Source organism: Haliaeetus leucocephalus, unplaced genomic scaffold (assembly GCF_000737465.1).
Source record: "Haliaeetus leucocephalus isolate CR32 unplaced genomic scaffold, Haliaeetus_leucocephalus-4.0 Scaffold526, whole genome shotgun sequence".
Lineage (NCBI taxonomy): Eukaryota > Metazoa > Chordata > Aves > Accipitriformes > Accipitridae > Haliaeetus > Haliaeetus leucocephalus.
In genome coordinates this window covers 2,430,787-2,457,210 of record NW_010972962.1, presented here as the reverse complement: position 1 = coordinate 2,457,210, position 26,424 = coordinate 2,430,787, and the positions used below count along the sequence as shown (strand labels likewise).

Sequence of the window (26,424 nt, the reverse complement as noted above, 5' to 3'; positions counted from 1 at the left end):
ACATGCATGTGGAAGTAAGAGCAGTGTATTGAGGCCTCAAGGAGTAAAAGCCTTCAGAGTGATTCTTAACTGATTGCAAATGCTCTTCTTGGTGGTTTTCTAAATTTATCAGAATAAAAACTTTGTAATGTAGATGCCATTAAAAGAAAAGAAACAACGTGTTTTCCAAGGGAATGATTGTCAGAACTCTTATGATTGTTCCGTAGATTATCACTTCAGGAAAACTAACAAAATGGGTATTGGATTTAAAAGTTATTCTCTGTAAGCAAATGTCACTTTTAAATACCTCAGCTATTATGTTTGTGTTTGCATTACTTTAGGGATTTAAATGGTACCATTTACATATTTTATCCAATTCTCTAATGTTCACTTAGTGAGTTAAAATTAAGATAAGTTGTGTAAATGGAACAGCTTGCTGGCTGTAGATAAGCTGATTTAAGCAACTGTAAGTGGGACTAAAAGTAAGGCACTTGGTTGTTCAGAAGACACATACACAGCATCTTTGGCTTGGGAGGGGAAGGCTAAGAATGTATGTTTAGTCATGTCAGGGGTGTGTTCAAATAATTTTTTCTATATAACATTCTCTCAATATTTATTTGTATTTATGTGCCTCAAATGCCCCTGCAGATGTTTTGGGATATTTAATCTACATGGAGTTCTCTTCCCCCTTCTCTTCTCTCCAACTAATATGCACAACTTTTTCTTCTGACAAAATGAAGTGCTTTTCCTTGTTGTCATTAAGAGAGGTCTAGCCAGTCTAGGAATGGTTGGCAAAGCCTGGCCTGTGGCATTCACGAGCTCGTCTTTGACAGCCTGCCTAGAAATCTTCTCTGTTCTTTCACCTTCAAATTCCAACTTTGAAGTTTGGCAGGGATTGATGTTTGATCCCCTAAGCTGATGTTTTATTTTCAAATACTGACCGAGCCTGCATTTTTTGATACTAAGCATTTTCCACAGGTCTAATCTTCCTGGCTGTAATTTTCATGGATCTTAAGGGTGACCAGTATTACCCATCCCTCTAAAATAACCTGGAGGGACATGACCAATTACTGTCCTCAAATCTACTTGCCTTAATATCCTTTTCTCTTTGCAAAATACTTTGTTGCTTTCCTTCATTTATCTGTCTGGCTCACTGACGCCAAATAACTGTTGAGTTTTCTTTTTCTGTGAGTATGTGAATTAAGATGAAGTTGTTGCACGTTAGCACTATGTTTTTCAGCTAAGTCTGCCTTCCTTGCCCATCTACGGTAAATGTGTAACCTGCTTATGAGCTATTAAGAAATTCTGCTATGAGGGTGTTCCTTTGAGTTGTGTTAGTCTGCCATGAGGACCCATGATTACTTTTATGTGCTAGTAGTCCCTGAACTGGGGGTTTTGAGCTTCTTTGTGGATTTTCTGTGATTAGAGATGGGAATAGTCTTAAAAGCTGCATGGAAGCTTAAAATGAGATATTTATATAATGCTATTCTGCATATGGCGCAGCAGATCAGCATGCTGTACAGCAACCTCTCCGTCTGTGTAAATCCTGAGTTTCTAATCGCAGTACAGAGGGCCTTGTAGGATAGATTGCAGGTAAACGGTAGTATTGGTAAGAAGGAAAAAAGTTGGGAAGCATGCAGATATGCAAGACATCAAATTGTAGTAGCCATTTCCCCTTAATCTCTCTCTCTCCTTGCCTCCCTCCTTCCCTCCTCATGGATTTTGTTAGTGAACTGGAGGACAGAACAACTTCCCTAATGTACTGGAAGAGGCTCCTTTCCTTCCCCATACTGCTGCGGGGAGCGAGAGAGAGGCTGTGTGGGGCTTAGCTGTTGGCCAGGGTTAAACCACAACAAATCGTTAGTTACGAAGTGTGTGTTTGTGTTGTAAATGATAATACAGAAGTAATATGTTTCTTCTATCGTCTGGCTTAATAATACTATTCACTGGTTTATTCTCCCTCACACTTCAGTGTAAATGTAGCTTTCTGTAATCAAATGAGTACTTTTCTGTGTAAATACACATGGAAAGTATTGGGAAATTAGATTCTAAACTACCACGATGCTCAAAAATAAGCAAAATGCATTTTTGCAATGATGAGGGCTCTTGTGGTGGTTCTTTTGCGAGACAATTTTGGTTATATCAGAGAGGACAAAGTGCCTGGCATGGAGCCAGGATCTGCCCCGGCTGGATCTGAGTTGCCTATTGCTTGTACGCAGGCCTGCCAGTTTAAGAGTGTATGCACGTGGATATGATGTGCACATGGATGATGAGGTAGCAAATATTTCTTTTTTTCCTGGTGTGTCTGTAATGTAATAATGGATTTTTCACGAATTTTTCTGCACAAAAAAACACAGGAACATACAGAATTGCTCTTCACACTGTTTGAGAGAAATGACTCGACATCCATCAGTCCTTTATACTTACTTTAAAATTGCCAGCGGGAACGCCCTGACAAGGGAAGGCAAGACCATGCAGTCTAAGGGCAGTTAATGCCCTCGTGACAAAAAATGGCAGCCAGCCTTCTTTCTGTTTTCTTATGGTAGCTAGCAGGGAAGGAAAGAGGTGTTGCTTTTTGCTTTGCATTTCTCCTCTGGGCAAGGAGGCAGACTCTCCACAGTACTGGAGGGGAAGGTAGAAGGGTTACTAAAGATTATGTGGCTCCTTTTGGTTTCTGTCCTTCTTCAGGTAGGTCTTCACAAAGATAACACAAGTCCATTTTCAGTTGCACAATTGCCATGGGCCTCACTAGGAGCTAAAACTTCACTGGCCCTGAACATTCATCAGAATTATGAGTTATTGCTGCTCAATTATCTAGCTGCTGCTGTTAAACACTAAAAATCAGAAAATAGCCTGTTTTTTCTGCACAGTAATCTGAAAGCCGTTCAGGCCAAACTAAACTGAGCTGCGATTGCAAATGAACAAGCTGGTGCTGCTGGGCAATTCCTGGCAATGCGGGTGCCCATAGAGGCTGCCGGTGCTGACAAGATGGCTGATGCCTATACAACAGGTCTGTCTCAGTGCAGGGAAAGGGACTGTATGGAAACCCAGAGCTACTTCTGCAGTAAAAGCTACCTTTTGTGCCGTGGATTCAACCCAGGACCCTATAAGGTCAGCAGAAATGTTTCCTTAGGGCTTAGAGTAAGGTCTCGTCACGGAGATGTGTCTCTGATGGTGTCTGGGTTACTTTTAAATGCTGCTTCAGTAAATGTACGCCAGAGTGAGCATTGCTGAGAGTGGCGGGGCTGGCAATATCCTGTTTCAGGCTCCTCTGGGTGAAGCTTTGCAAAACAAGGTACTGCCGTGCTGACAGGGGCACGGAGGTGCTGCTCTCAGCATTGCGGTTTGTCGGCTGCAGAGCAGGGCTGCCAGCCCTCCTCCAGCCAGCCTGCCAGGGAAACTGGTAATGACAATGGGCCCTGCCTAAAAACATACAGCAATCAGCCTTTAAAAAGGCAGAGGGAGGGTGTTGGGAAAGTATGCCCTAAGAAAGGATGATCTGCTTTGGTCTTTCATTTCTGTACTCTTTTGCGTAGAAGGAATTTTTCCGAAGCAGTGGGGTCTGTGGCTCTGCTCTCCTCACCCTCTGTGCCAGAGCCCTGCAGGGGATCCCCCAGGTTACAGACTGCCAAGATGTACTTCTCTGCTATTAGACTAATTGATTGCAATTGCAAGTATCCATTACTGCCGCGCTATTTCTTTATATATGTGAGGAGAAAAGACTAGACCCAAGAAAAACATAGAAAGGGGAGAGAGAAGAAAAAAAAAAGTAAATAAAAACTATTGCTCTTAATTTCTGTTTATTTTCATATGCTTAGTAAAAAGCACACTTATACTGAAAGTTACTACAAATGTAATCGGATGTTTCCTGTAGCAGGTTGAAGTAAAAAGGTGTATTGATGTTATGCTTAGAGAGAATTTGGAGCATTTGACAGTTGTTATTTTAACCACTTTTCTGTTTACCATTTAATTACTTTCATCAGTTTATGTTACCCCATTACCGTGTTTTCTTACTTCCTAGGATTAGGAATAAAGCATTATGTTAATTTCCCTTTAAAATCTTTAAGCTAGTATTTATCTCTGAATGTAAAAACTGATCACCAGAGAGAAAAACTTCACTGCAAAAAATTTCTGTGAATTATCTTTGCAAGTAGGAATGGTCTCAAATATGAGTACAGTGTGTCATGTCGAAGGAATGACAGCTGAGGAGAACTGTCACCGGCAGTTCTCATATACCACTTCTCCTCACTGGTACCCATGAACTGGATGGTGACTCTGTTGCCTGATGAGCTTCTTCAAAGTGTTGACAGGAATAGGTGCCTTTTTCAGATAAAGGCTGGCCACTGGCCATGCCTGACTTGGAAAATGCCAGGAGTGGGTGTAACTCTCTAGGCAGGAAGGAAGTGAAGTGACCCAGAAAACAGTGTCAGTTTTCAGAATCCCATTGCTTCTGGTATTTTTACTGAACAAGCACTGCTTTCTGGACACTTATAAGCATCAATTAAAGACTAAGGTTCTGACTCCTGGATTCAGTTTAAATACAGAATATCATTGCATGCAGGGTCCTTCATATAGGCTTTGGGGAGTTTTTTGGTACGTGTGCTCTGAAGGTCATTAGGCAGACATGATCCTGAGAGTATAATACAAGAACCAGATAGGAAATATTTTCAGTTCATGTAATTTTTAATGAAAGATTTAAAAAGAAAGAAATTATAAGCTTTTAAAAATAAAACATGTTTGCATGTGTCTACATTTTGACAAATGGAAAACATTCTATGGGTTCTGACTATGTATGCCTTTATATAATGTTTTAAATTTTTTTGAGTCTTATAATTTAAATTCACATGAAGATTACATGTCATTTCTGTGTATATAAGTTGACTTACAACTACTGCAGTTTAAAAAAACCTGAATATTTGACTTCAGCAATTTTGAGAATATAGTTTATGCTGTATATTTGCCTAATGCAGAGTTCCCATGACCACAAAATTATCTTCTTGCCAAATGGTATATGCACATACTGCATGAAGTAGCGTACAGCTTTTCAGAAACCAGGGCAAGCTCTGTAAATAGAGAATGTCGGGTAATTATTCAAACTCTTTTTTATGCCAAAAAATAAAAAATTTGTTCTGTAGTGGATGTTTTTCTGAGATTTCTGTGAAATCTCTAATAACGTTGCTTATCTGTCATTTCACCTACAGGTACATTTATGTTCCGATGGGAGGATCTCAGTCCAGTCTGCTGGGAACACTCTTTTCCACAGCCCTCACTTTTGCCTTTGTAAGCTATTGGCATGGAGGACAGAGTTATCTGTGGTACTGGGGTGCACTTAATTGGCTTGGAGTAATTACGGAAAATGGCGTCAAGAGGATACTTTCTGTTTCACTTATTCAAGAGTTAATTGTAAGTGGAATCTGTCTTCATTTCATGTTCTTATTTCCTGGCTCCATGCTCATCTGAAGTTCCTGGTTACTAATTTGGTTTAATCTAGATTGAAAGTTGTGGATAACAGATAACAGTTAGCATTCCCTTGCCCACCCTCCAGTATTTGAGGTAAGCCATACAACTAGAATTTTGCAAAGTATCAGGAAAGCAAACACTGAAATATGCATGGTCCTAAAAGCTTCCTCTGCAGTCCTAGAGTAAGCAACTGCTTGTCATGTTGTATATGCCTGAACAGAAGCCAGTTTTAACATTTGTGTTCTGATTTCACTCAGGATGGCCTTAAAATATTAATCTTCGCTAAAATTAGGAGTGTATATTTCTAACCACGTGTTTCCTGGACAAATCCATGTGTAGCAGCTGCTTGCATCTGGGAACAAGTTTACACTGGGAAATTTTATGCCACTAAAGAGCCAAGTAAAGAAAATACCCTCTTGCTTTGAAGACCTTATACTTTTGACCTTCATACTGTAATTTCCAAAGGACAAAATTCTTTGACATGCAATCATATGCAAAAAGCACTATTTTAATTGTGATGGTCATTTTAGTCTGCAGGTTTGCTCGCTATTAAATCCTAAATCTTCTAATAACTGTTTGTAAGAACAAATAATTCTGATGTCTTGCTTCCTTAATAGTGATGAGCGCACAGAATTTGTACTCCTATATAATGTTGTGGTGGTGGTGACTCAGTCTGCAGCCTGATGAAGTCCTGATGCTCAAGTAATTATGTTTGTTCTTCATCCCACCCATCTCAATTTTCACTGTTGTGGCATCCCATGCGTGGCAACTAATACAGCTAAGTAATTTAGCAGCCAATAACAGCCAGTGCTACCTTATATCATCCAACTGTGAATTCACTGACAGTCTGGAAGCAGCTTTTTTCCTTCCTAGAGAATGAGTTTATCAGATCCATTAATCCTTCCTCTAGGGTGAAACTGAGCTTCACTATCTGACCAGCTGCATATATTTGTCTCTGGACTGGAAGACAACATATTTGTTTAGGCATCCAGCTGTATGAGGAAATATAAGTGTAGGGGCTTTTTGTATTTGCTGTCACTGTATTAGAAATTTTAAAAGAACTCTTAAGGAATTAAGTGCTTAAATACCCTAGAAATGATAAGGACATAGCATTATGAAGGTGGGTTATATGTGTTGGATTAATTTCTAACATGTAGTTCTAATTATAGTTAACCGATGCTGGCAGTAGGGTACTTTTTTGCATAAATTAACTCCCTATCAATGAACAAAGTGCATTTTACCCCTTTCCTCCCCTTTGTTTTCATCTAGTGTTTTTAAAGGCCTATCCAATGTCTTTCATGTCTCCCTTGTTTTCCATTCCTCTTTGGAAACATGGCTGTAGACCTTCCTTAGAAGACACTTTCACATCTTCCCCTAAAATATTTCTGAAGCCAACATTTTTAATATGAATAGTTTTGGCATCTGAATTAGTGCATTAGACAGATCTTGCTGCATTTGGTTATGGCTGAGTCATGCTTTGCCTTGTGCCTTGAAGGTTTCTCTACAACAACATGAGCTTCAGTCTTTGCAAACCACCCCTCATTGTTGTCTCCTCACTCTTCTAATAAACTTCCATTTTCTTCTTGAACACTGATACTGGAGAGCAGACGAGTATTTGGACTTTGATCCTTCCTGATCAAGGGGTGGGGTGATGTGATATTCTCTGAGTTATCACTTACATTTAAAATGAAGTGCAAATTCCCTAATGCCGTGTATAAACTTCCCTATTTCCCTTGTAATCTGGCTTTTGGAAGCATTCCTATAATCCTGCCTCAGCGAGAGGTGTGCTGTAAGCCTTGTCACCGTAGCCTTGAGAACCCTGTTCTGGGGGATGGGTTTTTTCACTTAAATTTCATCTGTTGACAAGCTGAAATCCTTTGCATTCTTGTACTTCACTCACTTGCTATGTTGGCTCTTGAAGGCTATTTTTGAAAAGGAAAGTTTATTTTTGTCCTCAGAATAGCAGATGAGTTTCTGAAAAAATACAAAGCATAGGTTTATGGTTTTTTTACCCATTCTATTTACCCAACCTCTTCATATATTGTTGTTAAAGTTGAGTTATATAATTCAGTTGAGCAGAGGGTGTTTAATTAGTAAAATAGTAAAAAACCCCTTGAAGAATAAGTTGAATTTTAATTCTGCTCTGTTTTTAAAATTGAATTGATCACAAAGAATAAGAATTATATCAAAACTGCTCCCCTTTTCTCCCCCCACTATATTGTCTAAATTCTCTTGCAAAACAAAGGTTTAGAAATCTAAATAAAGCACATTTGACTCTCATCCTTCATTGAATCCTTGTGCTGACTAAGAATATATATAAAAAGAAAGCGGATTTTATGGTAGTTTAATTCTCAGCACTTGAAACCTAAGCGCAATATGGGTAAATAACGCTTTTGTAGCAGTCTGAGAGGTTTTAAATGTTGTCTCAGGCATATTGAACTAAAATGAACAAAGAAGCATTACTTGTGAGAAGTAAAATCAGCATATAAACAAATATGTACTGAAATCAGTAAATTTCCTGACTCAAAAAACTGGATCTGAAACTTTTCATTTGTACTGGTTGCAAACCAGTATGGCTTCCTGATTTCAGCTCTAAAAGAGCTGATGCTCCTTCTTATGTACTTTTCAGCTTACACTGCTCTGAACTTTCATGTTTCAGTGAACTGTGTTGTGAGAAGTTATCTATGTATCTTTTTCCCCCTAGAGGTTACTTGTTAGATATCAGTAAATTAGAACTGAATTAAGTAATACTGTCTTTTCATTAAAACATTGTATATAAAACAACAATAAATGCTATGCATCATAAGCTAGGGCAATCTGGGAACTTTATATTAAACTGGAGAAGTTTCATTGTGTTTTTGTCAGGGTTTTTTTTACTTTTTCAGGAGATATTTAGGCCCATTCTGAGCAAAGTAGTGCTTTGTTTCACTGATTCTGTATTAATTTCTTACAAATGAACAGAGACTCCAGTAGTAACTTGTTCAAGATCAATGACAGAATTTGTATTGACTTTTAATAAATAATGTGTCAGATTTCTGAAAGAAAATGCTAATGGCTATCATTCTTCCAGTGATATAAATATTTTTCCTCCTCATTTTTCCTTAAGGAAAACAAGATGTAGATCTATACAAGAAATTAGATCTTGGTATAAAAATAGATAGATTTAAACCTTAGAATAGCTGACAACATCTTTAAATCAATGGATTTTTAAAAAAGAAAGATTTGGAAATCATCCAAAAGAAGATGTAGCAAAGGGGGTAAAGTTGGCAGATTGTTAAAATTAATGTTTTAATCTCAATTGAAACAGCAACATTTATCTTCTTATTCTTTTGTAAAGTGAAAACTTATCATTGAGTCTAGTAAGAATTTTTTAAATTGAGACATAAAGGTCTCTCTTCTAAAAATCATGCTATGATGAATTTCTAGTTTAAGATCTTATTTCTAGCTTTATTTAGTAAGAAACTAAATATACTATAAACAATTCAATTTGAGAAACCAACTACTTTTAAACATGGCTTATTTTAAAGTAATTTGTACTATCCTTGTAAGTGTTTTGTTTTTTTAAAGTATAAAATAGTTTGATTTCTACATTTTCATTTATGACTGTAACGAGGTGCACTAATTAGGTCCGTTTCAGTACACTGTAATTGCCTTCCCAACCACCCTTTGCAAAAGGGGAAATATTTTGTATGATGTCCGTGGTTTTGTTAGTGTGTTAGATTAGGTTTGGTTGGTGTCTTAGATATTTTCTTTTTTTTTTTTTTTTTCTCCAAAAAAGAATGAACTTCATATGTTTGTCTCTATAGTTAAAATATCGCCATTGTTTTGGGTACCAGAGATGAGGTCAATGGTAATTGGCATCCTCAGCTTCACAGAGAACAGAATTTTAGACGTATTTCAGAAAGTTGAGTGTGGTGAGGGGTTTTTACCCATTTTTTTTCTCTGTTTAACTTTGTTTGCCCTGTTTCTTCTGCTAGGTGCATTAAAATTTCTAGTTATTATAAGTAGGTTAGGCATTATGCAATGATCCTGCAGACAGCTAGTGTGGAGCTTGGAAAGGTACTGACTGGTCAGCCTGACCTCTGGGCTGTGGTTCGACGGGGAATTAAGCTGATCTAACAGCTCACTGCTGTTGAAGGGGGAAAGGTTTAATTTTCCTTTCCTCCCTTCCTTGCAGTCTCACCACTTTGTCTTCTGCATGCCTTCCTGCTGGAATCTTTGCTGCGCTGACCTAGCTCTTTACCCCAGCAGAAAGCTTTACTTCCACTGTTTATTTTATTGCTAGATGATTTGTCTCATGGAGAGGAATCTGAAAAGCACCCAAAGCAGTAGAAACCAATTGGGTTCTTCTGCAGTAATTACTCAGCCCTATGTTAGGGCCCAAATTCAGCCTAGCCAAGATAAAGATTCATGTGAATTTCACAACCATGCCCTATATACATCAAGCAAATGTACAACTATCTGCTTTAATGACAGAATTTCTTTTTGCAAGTATAACTCACTTTAAACTGCTGTGAGATAACTGTAAAACTTCCTTCTGCAGCTGAGGCAAGATCAGACCAAATGTTAGGAACTCGTTCAAGGAAAGTATGTTTGTTGACCACCTTGCAAGATTAGACCTTTAATAAGATCTCTGTAATAAATAAAGATTCTTCTCAGCTGTTCTTCAGCACACACTAGGCTTTGATCTTTATTTTGCTTCATTTGGTGGAAAGAGTATTTATATCACTGGTTTGCTAATGTCAAGCCTGTCTGGCCTTTTATTTTTTAATAATAGTTTTCTGTAATTCATACATATTTTTATTGCAACATGGTGATTCAATTAAGTGGTAAGCATTGCCAATGATAGTTTCTTCATAACCTTTTTATATGCTTGCTGTAGACTGCTGTTGGGTTTGTCACTTCACTCTCTGAGAATCTGTAAGAACGTATGGTGGGGTAGCTGAACAAAGTCCCTTATTGAGACTTACTCTCTAGTGCAGAATTGGTTTTTGATATATAAGTATCACCCATAATGTCAAAGCCCAGACCAGTGGATGGGACTCGCCCCCTATCCCCCGCCCCAACCTTGAGTTCAGCCATATCATTGCTCTAACCAGAAACCTCTACTATCCACAGTAGATGTACTCTGACTCAAAAATTAATGGAAACTCCTTTCCCTAGATGTGAACATTAGTCAGGGCAGACTTGTGACAACTGGTCTTTGTGTATGGTACCTAGAAGAAGCAAGCTTAGTTATTGAGGTGCTGTTTTGTACTGAGCTGCTGAATGACCATCAAAGGTGAATATGGGCTGGCTGATGCATCCTAGGGTTTTTCCACTGACTTTTAGCTTTGCCAACAATAATTCTGAGTCAAGTAATTCTTGCCATGTTTCGGCTTTTGCTTGATTTTATTTTTTTCTCTCTTCTCCACACTCTTCTTGTTAAGGGTTCATTTGTCTTCACGGAAGTGGATCCCAAAATATTTTGAGAGACCTGCTAAAAATGCACACACACAGACACACACTTGCACTCTGACTCTGGTTTTCTTTACTGAGGGAACTTCTTGTCTCAGACTCAGTAACAAAGACTGAAAATCTAGGAGGTGTTGTTTTGTGTGAGGGACAAGCATATGCAATATGATACAGGCTTTTATATGGTGAATGACAAAAGTGGCTGCAGTAAGATTTCAGAGATTACATTCTATTGTTTCGTACCTTTTGAGTACAAGCATCCATTTTTTGTCACATCCATGCAAGAAATATTTTTGATGCCAGCAGTGCAGAAACTGTTGTGATTTTCCATCTGTCTTTAACCAGATGATTGCTGCTCTGCTTCAGACCACAATGTCAGCTGGGAAGCTTGTTGCATAGCTGCTCAGTTGTCATAACAAAAAAATGTTTCTTCCACCTACCAGCATTACTTCCTCTTCTGTTTTGGAGACATCAGGCAGTTTTCTGGTGCTCAGGCCATAATGCAGTTTGAAAAGCAAGGAAATCATGCTACGGGGTGAAAACAAGGTAAAAAGTGATGCTGCTTATGCGCTGCTTTGTTACTGTTATATGAATACAGCCTCCCTCTGTTGTTTACCTCAAAAATTAGTCCAGACAATAGATGTCAGCAGTTATGGAAATACAAGTTAAAGTACTGAGGAGTGGTTGTACTCTTGTCTTTCCACTATGCCTTGAGCTACAGAAGCTTGCCACAGGGAAAGCCAGGTCTGTATTTCCTGAGAGTGTTTATCAGATGTCTCCATGGGGATTATTACTGTGTATTATTTATTTGTTAGCAGGTTCACAGTGGCAATGTGGGAGGGCCATAAAGGCAGGACCAAAATGCAGCACTAATGATTGGTGAAGTTAGATCTTTTCCTAATTTGATTGCAATTTAAAAGGTAAAAACATTAAAAATGTGGATGAGGGAACCAGAAGAACAAAAATAAGGATGTCAAGGACCTGGACACAGAGGAAAGTGCATGGCTTTCTTGACCTGTCCTCCTTGGTGAGAGCTGAGACACATTTATAGGACTATATACGCTGCCATTACTTGGTTAAATTCCCTGCTGTAAACATAAAACAGAAAAGAGGATGGTGCATTTCAATGCTGTTCATTTTGCACTTTTCACAAGCTGCCACTTTTTAAAAAAAAATAAAAATGTTTGGGCAGGTTCTTTGAGGGTGAAGAGTAAGTGTAGGAGCAAGTACAGAAATTTACTTCTGTGTATGTGAAAGTTTCACACATGCATCTGTAAGTGTAGTGCATACATACAAGCTGGTAGAAAGCTTTCTTCAAACAGAAGTGGGGGTTGGCTGTTTGCTGAGAGATGCTATAAATGTAGATCTTTTGGAAAAATCTAAAAATGAACTGGTGCTAGTGCAAGACAACATTTTGTTGAGTGAATATTTAGTAAGACATCAATAGAGAAGATGAGTATCTTCTCATACTATATATAGCATTTATTCCTAAATTCAGAAACAAGTTCTGTATGTGAAAATAGATCTTAACTGACAGCTGCTTGATTGTAATTGTGTGGTCCTCTTTTTACAGGAGCAATGTAGGGAATTATAGGTCATTTGCATCATCCTGTCTCTTGAAAAAATGTCAGTTCCCACCTTCATGTGTGAACCTTCCAGGAGCTAATTTTTACCTTTGCTTTGGAAGGAAAGTATATACCTTGAAAAGAAACAGGAGGTGACCTCAGGCCACAGTTCAGCTTGGGGAGAAGGGAGGGAACAACTGCAAGAAAAAGAAAATGCCAGAAAAATAAAGCAAAGTAAGGGGGACTGGTTCTGGGTTAGAGCTAGATGAAGAATGGAGCAAAAGGAAAGATTGCCATGATTACTGAGGGCTACAGTATATGTTGATTGGAGATTTAATTTATTCTTCCATTTGGTGTGGCAGTTGTTGATGAATAAGATCTGGTAGCACATCTCATTCACTTTCCACTTGCAGGCCCGTTCCTTATCTTGTAACTGTTCTAGCTCTGGGTATTCCACAATTTCTTTTGGATTATTTCATAAATGGATATTTTGCATGTGTATTCAACTAGAATTCTTTATTTTTGTTGCTTTTCTGTTCTGTGGTACAGTCTCCACTCTTATCCTATTCAACATCTGTCCCTCTGCTTCAGAGTGCAGGAGCAGGTACTGACATGTCAGCCTTTCATCAGCTGCCTTTCCCTTGCTCCTGCTGCTCTTTGAGCCTAACTTCTACCAACATTAATGAACACGTATAGTCCCTCCCTTCATTTCTGCAGTCTCCCAAACACACTTGTCACTATTACCCATTGACAATGTGTATTAACAAACATTTTCAGAAGTTGCCCCACTGCTTGGACCCAACCCATCTTCATTTCTACTGCCCGCTTTAAAAATCAAATAAATTGACATTCTGTTTGGCAGAGCTTTGTCACAATTTTCAGCCTTTCCTCCATCCCATCTGCTCCCCCAGCTGCTCAGTCACACCCTGCCCTCCATTTTCAGTGCACCTAACTGCAGATAGATAAAATAGCCGTAACTGTTAGTCAGGATGTGTTGCTTCCCTTCCCACCATCCCATCTGTTCCTCGCTCTCTTTCAGCTTTTCACCCATGCACTTGTTTTTATGCTGTCCTGTTATTTTTGGCAAATGGCTGCATTGCAGATGACCCAGATTCAAGGGATGCATTGAGGTGTTCACTCTTGTGGTAATGGGTTGATTACCAGAGTCCAGGGATAGACAATGAAGAGTTGGCCTGTCATTTATTTATCTAAGAACATTTTCTAAAAGAAAGCACCTAAAAGGACTTTTAAGATTGACCGGGTGGTCTCTGTTGCTTCTGTAGAGAAGGAAACAAATTTGGGCCTTACTCTTCAGTTGTGATGCAATAGGGGGTGAAAACCGAAGTTCACGTCCTTAAATTGCGCTGGTAAAAGGAACTCCAGCAAGCAATCTGAGGTTTTTTCCCAAGTGTTTTCCTGATAGGGATAATGGCACCACCTTTGCCCCTCCTGTACTGCAGCAACTTTACCCACAAACTTGTTTACCTATCTGTCACCCCCCCTCAAATCCTTGCAAACCCTATATAACAGACCATTGCAAAGAATATTTAATTTAGTTTTTGTGACGTAAAGATGAGTCAACATTACATTAGCTTTTAAGCATTGCTTCTCTAGTGAAAACCTTCAAAAAATTGAAAGGATGGAGCTTTAATAAATGTAGAAAGCACGCTTACTCCCCTCTCATGTATTAGGGGAGGCACTGAAAGATAATGCAGGACTAGGTGTTATATTCATGGTAGTTAATTTGCTTGATTTCTTCAACATAACAAATAGTGCAGTTTGTGTATCTTATTTTAAAATTATTATGGATAAGTTGGCTGATAGGTTTAAGTGGGAGAGGATGAAATCTGTAGAACAGTTAGTAATTAAATGTTTAAAAAAACCCAACTCTTCTAAAAAGTGTACTAGATTATTTCAACCCTTTAAAAACCAAAGGCAGATGAAAATAGAATAATGTGATCTGTAGTGTTGCAGTTTGTAGTATCAAGCACATGTTTCATGTCACTCTGGCCAATAGTATCTGACAGTCTTATTCCATAGTGCATATGTTCCCATAAGAAATATTCAACTGCTTCTCCAATTTTACCATACGCTCTTATTTTGCCACGTGCTTGGATTATCAAGTCTCTGGAAGGGTAGTTCAAAAAGAAATAAGTGTTGTGAATCTGTTTTACTCCATGAAGATGGATGCTTGTTTAAATTGCAGTGAATTTAATTCCCTTACATGGGACTTGTTAAAGTATTTTTAGTATAAGCAAGCTTGATAACGTCACTGACTTTATGTAGAAGTCTTCTTTACTCTGTCCCAGAGCAGCTATATAAATGAGATGGTTGCAAATGCAGCACGTGTATATATTTTCCATCTTCTGAGCCCTTGCCAAGAAGTTACCAGCTAAAGTCTGTCAGGGTAGGCTTCTTGCCACATGTAACCCTGTCATCAGGCTGGGTTTGCAGTGTGGTGGAAAACACGCACCCAGCTCCTGAGCCCTCCCTAAAACAGCATGATGCATGTGACCTGCTCCCAGAACAAGCTACTGCAAATGGATTCAGCAGCCCTCTGAATAATGAGCATTTGGGACATGCCAAATCACCATGGTGCCACCACTGTTGCTAGAAAAAAATTAAGAATGGTTGCTGTAGGAAGGTGTAGGATTGGGTCACTGATAAAATACTGGGGAATATATTTCTATAAAAGATGACTTCAGCATGATGTTTTGTATAGGACTCTGCCTAGTTTTAACTGCTGTACAGAATTCAGTCTTGAGTGTCTCCTGAGCTTCCACATGGGAGGGTGGATGACTTACCTTGGGGAATATTGACCAGCCTATTTTCTCTGTTGTTGGCTAGCTAGAAGGTGTAAATGCATTTAGGAAACATACCTCTGGACCCTCAATTTCATCTCTCCATCCCATTCAGTAATATCGTTGTACACAGTCCTGTAAATCAGTGAAAATGCAAACTTATTGTTGATTATCTCTAACTTGCCTTAGAGAGAAGTTCTTTTAAATGATGCTCTGCTGTCTGAAGCCACTTCTCCTGCCACGTTTGTTTCATGCTCGTAGTGGTGTAATTATCTTGTAAAGTAAGTGAAATGAGTATTTTCTCTTACATCCTCTATAACTTCAAACTTCCAACTTGTCCTTCAAATGGACTCTTAATTCTAACCTAAATGATCTATTCTGGTGCAGGTTGTTCTTCATAAGCTATCTTTCTCAAGAAACAACCATTATACAAGCTTCCTATTTCTGGCTTGGTTTTAGCTTAGGGGCTAAATGTGACATGCATGTGTAACTGGAAGTGGATTTAGGAATGGGAATGTTTGGACCATGCAAATCCTTTTCACGCCTGTAGTCTTCCACCCCTCTCGAACACATACACAGATTTACTTTTCAAGGCACCCCACTACATGATAGTGTCATTTATTTTTGTAAGATGACTGAGAAGGCCCAGCTGAGAGAGATCTGATGGTAGGAAATTTTGCTAGACCCAACAATGTGCAGAGAGGTTTTTCCAACATTTGACAAAAATGGCTGAGGCTGGTCTTCATTTACAGCAGAAATTGGATTGGAATATTAACCCAAACTGTTCAGTTCCAGGAAGGTGGCCTGAGGCAACCTTTAAGTCACCTCCTATGTCATGCTGCATGCCTTTGGACTGAGTATCTTGACAATATATATATATTTATTTTGTGTAGTTTAAATGCTACAGTCCATTTATTTCACAGTGTGTGGTGGTGGTGGTGATTACTAGAAGTAAAGTATGATGAAGTATTGATGTGAGGTTACAAGTAAGATGGAGCATCGAGGAAGGACGCAAATACAAGGGTTGCAGCCAGGCATCCAGGATTTCATTGTCGTTTTAACACTAAGCACTCTTTTGCCCCTCTATGTTCTAACTGTATTTCCAGGACAAGAGGAGATAGAAAGAGACAGCAGTAAAATCCAGAGAAACACCACAAATTCACATCAGCTGCTTGTATTGTTGCAATGGAACATATTGGTAAAAGCATTAAATAGCATAATGAAGAGTTGTGGGTGTGGAGGCTTTTTAATTTTGTCTGATGAAAACATCTTGCTGTATATTCAGAAAAATCCATGTGCTGGTAGATATTTAGATCACAAATGTTATTATGGATTATGCAGATCAGCCTCAGTCCTTTTTCATGCGTAAATTAATGCTTCCATTGTATTAATTTGAGCACAATAGCTGCTCAGGTACTGCCATAGTTAGCTTTTTCTAGCTGACATGAGATGTTTAAAGAACATTTTATTTTTTTACCTTCATTGCAGCTGGGTAAAAGCTGCATTGACATCAAAGACTCTCAGGAAAACGTGTACAGCTTTTTGGATCAATGCCTAGGGAAGCTAATGGAAATTAGCTCCAGCAAAACCCAGAAAGGGTTCAGTGTTTGTCTCAACTGTTTCTGTCCTAAACTACTCCCTTATAAATGAGCAAACACTTTTTTGGTCTGTACTATAGTTAACTGGTATTGTTTATCATACAGCACTTTTGAAGAAGGTGATGTATTATATGTGACAGGTTTATTTCATTTTTTTAGTAACTTTTTTTTTTAAAGTGGCAGAGCTTTTTTAGCTATTCATTTTGTTTGTCTTGGCTGTACTGCTTTGGATTGTAAAACAGGCAGACCTCACAAACTCACCAGGTCTAATCAGTGCCTTGGTGGAAAATGCAGTCCAACACCAGCTGTCTGATGGGTTGTCCATCTCTAACTCTTTCTACAGCTTTACCAGAAGCTTTTTCTGTTTTTCTCTTCCCTAATTAAAACTGTTTCTCTATAGAGTTGATGAATAAGTTTGATAGACAAAGGGAGAGTGAAAGGTAGATCAGATGATAGGCTATGCTCTATAGATAAGCTACAGCTCAATTAGAATTAATTAGCATGGTGTAAGAAGAGGGTAAGTGTGGTGACTCAACACAAAAGTTCAAGCTAGCATGATCGTAAACTTATTTAAAGTTGGTTGTTAACATTGATTTAGTAGTAAGATTTCAAACTTTTTCTCTGTGTGCATACACTTACGCATTCTGAAAGGGCATACATTTTTTATATGTCGGACCACACATTCATACTATGCATTTCAGGAGAAGAAAACTTAAGATATCCTCTACCTGTGTGTGAACTGAAAGAGAATGTTTTGGAAGTCCTTGGGCAGCTTTGGAGATGCAAAGTACTAGAAAGGGAAAAAGTTGTTTCACTAAGTAACTGTCAGTGTCTGTGAATATTTATGTAATTATCTTCTCTACCCTTCTCCTGTGATGCCCTAGTTTTCATCCAGAATTTTCAGAGAAAAATCTGTCTGTTCTTATACATGAATGTTCTTCATAGCGGTGTGTGGAAGATTGAGTATTGCTGTATTGCGCATACAGGCTGATACAGAGTACTTTCCACTGAAGCTTATCTATCCCCATTTTTGTGCTGACTCAGACTGACTCATACACTAGATATAGTTCTGACTGGGGCTAACATTCAATTTACCACAAATCTACTTTGCAGTAATATGTTAAAATTGTATTTTTATGCTTGTAACTGTCATTTATTTGAAGTTTTGTCACTTTATAATCTAGCAGTTGAAACATTTGTTTTGATGCTTACAGAACTAGCAATTTAATCATCTAGGAGTATATTTTTTAGGTCTGTTTTGAGTATGTGTTTATGTTGTTTCAGGTATCTGAGCGTGAATTCTGGTCTGGCTGCAACTATTAAAGATTAATTACTGCTTTTTTTTTTTTTTTTTTTTGATGCTGCGGTCAAAAGACTTTTTCTGTAACATAACCATTTATGATGTGAAGGCTGAGCAGCTCCTGAAATTTTCCTTGGTTCCCATGCCCTGGCAAATGCTCATCACTTCACACGAAGCATTCAGTCTTTTGCAGGTTGAGGCACTATGTAAAGAGGCTTTCAGCCTAGGGCCATGATGAACAAGATACTTTTCCTTATGCAGTAATGAGACAATGTTTCCTTGTGAAGTGCTGTAATGCTTTTAAACTCATTCTAACAACTGAATATTGGAGGAAGCTAAAACTTTCTTATCCTTTTTTCACCATCTTTTTGCAGCCTCTGTGCTGCACTCACACCTCAGATGATAGTGCAAAATATAGATTACAAAATATGTGAACCAGTATATGGTGGAGAGAGACATACTTAATTTGTATTATTAGAATATTAGTAGCAAAAACTTTGTAACAGATACTTATACTTCTCAAATATGAGCAGTAATATTTGCACTGAGAAAAAATTTGGGATTGCATGTGTATTTAAATCTTTTTTTCTATGGAAGTATCTCTTTATTAAGATCAATCAGTTCTGATCTGACTCTAGAATCTTTCGGTGAAGTCTTATTAATCAAACAAAGCATTTAATGACTTCTGAAGTTGTTTGATGCTGTTTGTTTTGTACTGAAGTGCTTTACCTCCATATTGCAAGCCACTGGATAGTATTATCCACCCCAGAAGCATGTCCTTAGTGTTTACGTCCATCAGCAAAAATTCATCAAGGAGTACATTTAATAAGAAAAGAATTAAGACATAGAATGTGTATGACTGTGTCCAGTTCTGGTCTCCCCACTACAAGACAAACATGGACATGCTGGAGTGAGTCCAGCAAAGGGCCACAAAGATGGTGAAGGGATTGGAGCATCTGCCATAAGAGGAGAGGCTGAGAGAGCTGGGACTGTTCAGCCTGGAGAGGAGAAGACTCAGGGGGGATCTTATCCATATGAATAAATACCTAATTGTAGGAAGGAAGAAGACAAAGCCAGACTCTACTTGGTGGTATTTAGTGACAGGACAAAAGGCAACAGACACAAACGGAAATACAAGAAATTCCATTTAAACATAAGAAAATCTTTTTTACTATGAGGGTATGGCACAGGCTGCCCAGAGAGGTTGTGCAGTCTCTGTCATTGCAGATGTTCAAAACTCGACTGGACACAGTGCTGAGCAGCCTCTTGTAGCTGACCCTGCTTTGGTGACCTTTCTAGGTAACCTCCGGAGGTACCTTTCAACCTCAACTACGATTCAACACTGCTTTCGTCGCAAAGTCTTACCCAAACTTAAATGACATTGGTGGAAGTTCTGCTAGATATTTTAAAAGCTTTGGGATCTCTTCCATAAGGATTTCAACTTCTGGATAAAAGTTGTTTGTTGTAACTACAATGTGTTTTTCTAACATTGCTTGAAAAATTGTAGTGGTTGTTAACTTCATCTGCACCTTTTGTTTTGCCCCTCAGGACCGTTTATTCTCACCAAGAATTCGTCGTCGACTTCATGCTGTCTTAGCATCTGTTAGCACTTCAATGCTGATTTTATCAAATCTCATATTTCTTGGAGGAAGTCACGTTGGAAAAATCTACTGGAACAGGATCTTTATGGAAGGCAAGTTTATTTTTATGTGCTTTCTAGATAACAGAACTTTCCAAATATTACCTTGGGTGGGCTGAGCCAGGTTCTTCTCTTGCTGCACTAACTGGGATTAACTTTTCGTTCCTGTTCAAAACCATCAAAAATCTTTCTGACAAGATCTAAATAACTGTGCAGTCTGTGTGACTACAAAGAAACATTGCCTTTCTCCCATCAAGTCTAGAAAGAGAGTTATCAGACATCTGTGTCAGTGAAATCACTGACATAATAAATGAACGTAATAAATATGTGACAAGTTGGGCAGGTTGGATTTTTTTTTTTTCAGCTCTGCATTTCATGTACATCAGTAAGAATAGTAAGCCAACCCCATAGATTCTGTGGAAGGTTAGTGAATGAGATCTTGTCATGGTTTAACCCCAGCCAGCAACTAAGCACCATGCATCTGCTCACTCACTTCCCCCCCACCCAGTGGGATGGGGAAGAGAATTGGGAAAAAGTAGTAAAACTCATGGGTTGAGACAACAGTTTAATAGAATGGAAAGGAAGAAAATAATAATGATAGTAATAATAATAAAATGACAATAATAATAATGATAGAATTGGAATACACAAAAAAGTGATGCACAATGCAGTTGCTCACCACTTGCTAACCGATGCCCAGTTAGTTCCTGAGCAGCGATCCCCTCCCCAGGCCAACTCCCCCCAGTTTATATACTGGGCATGATGTCACATGGTACGGAATACCCCTTTGGCCAGTTTGGGTCAGCTGTCTTAGCTGGGTCCCCTCCCAACTTCTTGTGCCCCTCCAGCCTTCTTGCTGGCTGGGCAGGAGAAGCTGAAAAATCCTTGACTTAGTCTAAACACTACTTAGCAACAACTGAAAACATCAGTGTGTTATCAACATCATTCTCATACTAAATCCAAAACATAACACAATACCAGCTACTAGAAAGATAATTAACTCTATCCTAGCTGAAACCAGGACAGATCTGCATGATACAGCATAATTGAGCAATTAAGGTTTTATTGTAGTGGATCTGTTGTCAGGGTAGGGGCCTTCTGACTTGTGGACAAGGTTTGAGGACAGAGAACTTGGGTGACAGTATCAGCCTGTGGTGTTGCTGAATAAGCAGTATGCAGTGTTGTGCTGTGAGCTGACTCAGGAGACAAATTCAGCTTTAATTTTTTTGCCAGAGCTCAATGTAAGCAGGACCAGTTTTCTTCTTAGGTTCTTATTGCTGCCAGAGGCCCACATTGCCAAATAAAGGTCTTGTAGACAAATTTTTCTTCCTCATGAGGGAAGTACTAATAGGCTTCTGTGCCTAGAAGCGCTCTCCTACAAAGACCACCACTGTCTATTGCTCCTTCATGCAGTGTTTTCTCCTCTTGTTCCTTGCAATGGTTTAGAGTCAGCTCTGGAGTTCCATGGTCCTACTTAAGCATCCCAAAATAATGACACTATTAAAGAGTAAGTTATGTACATAAATGGAACGATTTATCTTCTGAGCTCAAGCAAAAAAAAATATTTGAACAGCCCTAAGAAAGGTACATTTTTAGCATAAAATATAGAAAAGCTTTTTGTTAATACTGGGCAGGGAAGATGGGGTGAAATAGTTGCTTATGTTTGGTTTTTGCTCTTAAAACATGAAAGATTTGTTTTCTGTTTTCTTAAAAAGGCTTCTTTTTCTCTTAAATTGTTTCCTCCTGGTTAGTTGGCTAGTAGTTTCAGTAGAAAAAAAATAGCTGAGAGAGTAAGTTTGGAAGTAAAGTTAGACATCACTTCTTATGTAGTAAAAAAAAGCACTAGTGAAATTGTCCACTTCAGGCTTATAGCTTTGTGCAAATTATTTTCTTAATGCAATCTGTATATTATAAATGGAGAAAGTATGCCTTCCACTTCAGAAGGATTAGCAGTTGGCAGAATGCTGGGGTTTGCATCTGATGAAGGACAATGTTTTAACAAGTAGAATAGTATTTAATTAAACCAGATCAATTATTGATTGTTTTTCTAGGTATGATTTGGTGTGTGGTTTTTTTTTCCTTTGGTCTGTTGTTTTGCACATAACTTGAGTACATACAGTTACTTCAGTATTGGGTACCAGGTGTCTAAGATAAGAATAGCAAATTAGTTGAGTCATTTGCAACTTTGTTTCTATGATGTGTTAATCAAATTAACTTCACTTTTAGAGCATAAAAGCTTTTGCTTAGTGTAGCTCATATTCTACTAGTAGAAATCTCAGTGTTAAGCTTTATATGCCTGTATCCTTAGATCACACACATGACTGAGCATATGCTATTACTGCATTATGATTCTGACAACTCACATGTACAAGCTGAAACATCCGCTAAGACTTTATTGCATCAACACTCCTGCTCCATTGTGGTTTTCCTACTCTGGAACAAATGCTGAGCATTTAAGGCCAGTCAAATCCAGAAGGATTGTTCAGTACTATGGTCTTCAATTTAAGGTAAATTTAAGTGCTGATCTGTAAGAGATGTAGCAAAAGTCTACACATATATTAGGAGAATGCAATGCTGAAAGGTAAAGATAAATAAATTTGTGTATCATCTGCACTGTTCTGGTGAATCCAATTCATCAATATATTCAGACCAAACTAAATACTACAATATATACTCTTTGATCATTCCTTTGTCAGCCCAAGGACAGATGAGATGATCTAGCTGCTTGTCTTCAACTGAAGTTTTTGTCATTACCTTCATAAAAAATTAAATGGGGATATGTTTGAAGAAGTAGGGGTGGTGGTAATGGGTGAATGTTCTGTGGGGCAGGAGGGTGTTTGTTTGGGGTTTCTATTTTTACACTTTTTCTGGTGTGATGCAAGCAATATAAAGTTCCCATGCATGAAGACTTTCTCTTGTGCATTATGATGTTGAAGAGCTTTGATTAGAACAGATGTTGACCTCCCATCAGTATCTTGTGAAAAGTAGTCAAGAAATCTGGCAAGGGACCCCCAAACCTCTTCTCTATGTAATATCCAAATCTGTGTCCTTGCACTTTGTAGTGCAAAACAATGTTATAATGTCCAGTACATTACTAAGATCTGCTAGATATTTATCTGGTTACTTTGAGTCAATAATTGTTAGCTTTGGGTCGAGAAGAGAGAAGATACTTGGTGAATTTCAGGTTACAATATTAAAAATAATATTCTTGCTCTATTTAAAACCTTTTTGATCTGTTCGAAATTCATCTTAGTTTAGGAAACCTAAGCAGGGTTTTGCACCACTCTAAAACCAAATCTAGAGAGTAGACATTTGCATTTGGAGGACACCTCTACATTCTCAGCAACCTGGGCAGCAGGACTTGAGATTGGTTGACCGAGGTGGCAGAGGGCTCTGCAGCAACAGTGTGACATAAAACCCCTCTGAGGTAAGGAGTAGAGATCAGGTAAGGAATAGAGCGCTGTGGAAACAAAGCTGTCCACCTGCACATCAGCTGCAAAGAATATTCAGTTCCTTTCCTGTGTTCAAATCCCACAGAATTATGTCTAAAAAGACTTGTATGTATACAAGTAGGAAGCAAATAGGAGAATAGATGTGCATTTCACAGTTTGTAAATATAATTGGCATTTGTAGATCACTAACAAAATTAGTCAAGAACATATGTGTTAAACTCAAGCAATAAAATGCACCTCAGAGCAGAAATCAAATGTCCAGGTTTAGGTGCAGCTTTTAGGTGTTGTGCATGGCATTTTCAGGTCTGGCAAGTAAATGAACCTGAGAATATTAGTATTTTAAAACCCTAAATGCCCAACATATAGCACTTTTTGTAGTCAGAAATCAAGTCCTATTGTATAATATCTAAAAACGGTGCTTGGAGAGCAGCTTCCCATTAGCATGTGTGTGACAGAGAAGCAAATTTGAAATGGTTAACTCTTAAAAGGAAGTTTTACTGAGGTTGAAGAGGTACAAAATGCACTTCTAGTTTTGCTCTTTGGTTACTGAAGAGGATCTACTGTCATCTTTTGCAAAGACCGAGTATTATCAAAAATCTATACAGTTGTCTGAGAGTGGGGAGGAGAGGACATGGGTATGAAAGTTAAACCCCAGGACAGCATAGTCAGTGCAAGGAGGACCATGTAAGTGAGCTACCTTTGTCATCAAAGCTTTGTGGATTGCTTTCTAGGAACAAGATTTAGATGAGGTGGTTTCTCACATGTGGTAAGCTTTGGATGCTGCAATGCCTCTTGCCATGCCATAGTTACACCTTTTCTTTTCCTGGAAGTCTTGCTTGACTGATATTTGAACTGGTTTGCAGTGCCTTGGCAGTGCTTTCCACAGCTCCCATACCACTGTCAAGGAGAATTTATATTTGAGCGTGCCAGGTTGCAGTGTTTTTTAGTGTTTGCTTTCCTCTTGTGAAAAACAAATAAAATTTATCTGGCTTCAGAATGAATTTCTGTGCATCATTGAAATCACCGTTGTCAAAATTATGAGAGCGGGGGGGGTGTGTCTTATATGTATGAGTATTCTTAAATTTGTTCTCAAACTGTTTGAACCAGCCTTACTGCTTTTTTCTAAAACTTAACTTGGCACCATAAGTTATTTACAAAGAAAAAAAGTTCCTACAGCAAGCATTTGACTTTTTTTAGTAAGGCTTTTCTCATGGGAAACAGTGTTGTTCTAATAAGAAAGCAGGAGAAATGTCTTCTACATAACAAACTGGGTTTAATCCTGTATTCAGAGTAATTAATTGCTACTTCACTTGAAAATTAGAGCCTCCAACGAGGGGGGTTCTCTTTGGAAGGGCTCTCTCCTGGGACTCGCACTGTGCAGTGCTTTTGGTTAAGAGGCTGAATTACCTTAGCAAGCATGGCCAAAGGCATTAAGCTGGGTGGGGACACAAGTATATCGGGTGATAAAAGTATAAAATGCTTCCTGCTCTTTCTCTGGTTTGTGAGGGACAGAGCCCAGATCAATGATGAAAGCGCACGGTGCATGTCAGGTGTATTTTACTTTGAATAGCTGTCTGAAAATTGGACAGCCATCATTTAACTTAACTATAAACCAGTACTTTAACTCTCCAGTTTACCTTGCTAAATTGTGAGGAGTGCCTCTCTTGAGGGCAGTTCATCCCACATACATCTATCTTAGCATTGGATGAGATGCATTGTCACTCTTCACTGAGTTCAGAGGCACTTTGTACAGACTAGTTTAGATTAGATTGGACATCCAACCTTTGAGAAGGTGCCTTCGGTAGATATCCAGCTAAGAGTGCATTTCACCCTTGGTTATATTTACCACAGGAGTACAGAATGGCTGGCTGGGCAGAAGTCCTGCAATGAAGAGTATCTGACTGTTCTACCAGATTGCAAACTTTGTGCAGCATCACACCGCTTGCAGCAGAAATAGACCTTACGCCGAGATGCACTGACACCAGTGTAAAATGCACAAAATAACCTCTTCTCCTACATGATGTTCTGAAGGTTAAAGTTAAAAAAAAGTCCGGTTTTGGTTACTGCAGTTAAAAAAAAAAAAAAAATCATCTGACAGGGAGAGGGAAATACAGCAACATGATTGGAAGTCTAGGAGCCGTGACCCTGAAATAAATGGCATTGTTTTGTTTTGAGAGGGAAGTATTGAGGGGAGAAATGGGTACATAGAAGTATCTGCAAAGAAAATGTTAACAAGCTATTCTGTATCACCAGTGAGGTCAGGAAAAGAAAAAAAAAAACAAACCTATAAAACGTAGCAAGGAAGCTTTAGTTGAGGTAGGAGAAACTTTCAAACTGTGAGGCATGGAAAGTATTGAAACACATTACCTAGGTAAGCTGTTGGATTTCCATCTTTGGAGGGCAGTCTCCAGGTAGACAAAAATCTAGCAAGCAATGTAGAAAATCTTGATTTCATTGTGGTGTAGGAAGAACCTCTGAAGAGCCTCCAGACCCATTCCAAGTCCTGTTTCTCTAGGTGGTTCATCAGCAGGTACAGCTGTTTACATGGAAGAGAAATCTGTGTATAGCACAGTAGGATTTTTGTTTGGATTTATATATTTCTTCAGTAAGTTAAGGACCATGGTAATGTACAAAAACACAGTTTCAGTAACATTTTGTAACTGTTTCTTTTTGAAGTATAATGGTCTGATGAGGGAAAAAAAGCCCATTGTGCTGTGGCTGAGGTGCAGCTTAGTGGAAGTCGTGGTGCAATTTTAAACTACTGACGAATACTCTCATGGAGAAGTCTAAAATTATTTGCTGTTTCATACTTGCTCTTTTCTTCTAGCTTTTAGGATGAAATGCATAGTCCTGTATATGAACATTTCGTTAGATAAATTTCTGAGAGCATTTAAAACCAATTGTACTACGCAAAACTAAAACTGATTTCTCAATATCTAATATTTGTTCACTAATTGAAGATGGTGAAGGCTTTATTTTGCTCCAGTTTTCCCTTTGTTGTGGTTTAACCCCAGCCAGCAACTAAGCCCCACGCAGCCGCTCACTCACTCCCCCCCCATCCAGTGGGATGGGGGAGAAAATCGTGAAAAAGAAGTAAAACTCGTGGGTTGAGATAAGAACGGTTTAATAGAACAGAAAAGAAGAAACTAATAATGATAACACTAATAAAATGACAA

The 26,424-nt window shown here is 38.5% G+C and overlaps 1 protein-coding gene across 1 annotated transcript in view; it reads left to right on the top strand.

Moving 5' to 3' along the window:
• HHAT (hedgehog acyltransferase) overlaps positions 1-26,424 on the top strand; it is a 168,114-nt gene that overhangs the window by 78,022 nt on the left and 63,668 nt on the right. Inside the window, exons 9-10 of the mRNA XM_010576530.1 lie at positions 5,181-5,382; positions 19,706-19,850. Of these exons, the coding sequence (XP_010574832.1) occupies positions 5,181-5,382; positions 19,706-19,850 (347 nt within the window). The remainder of the gene's footprint in view (positions 1-5,180; positions 5,383-19,705; positions 19,851-26,424) is intronic.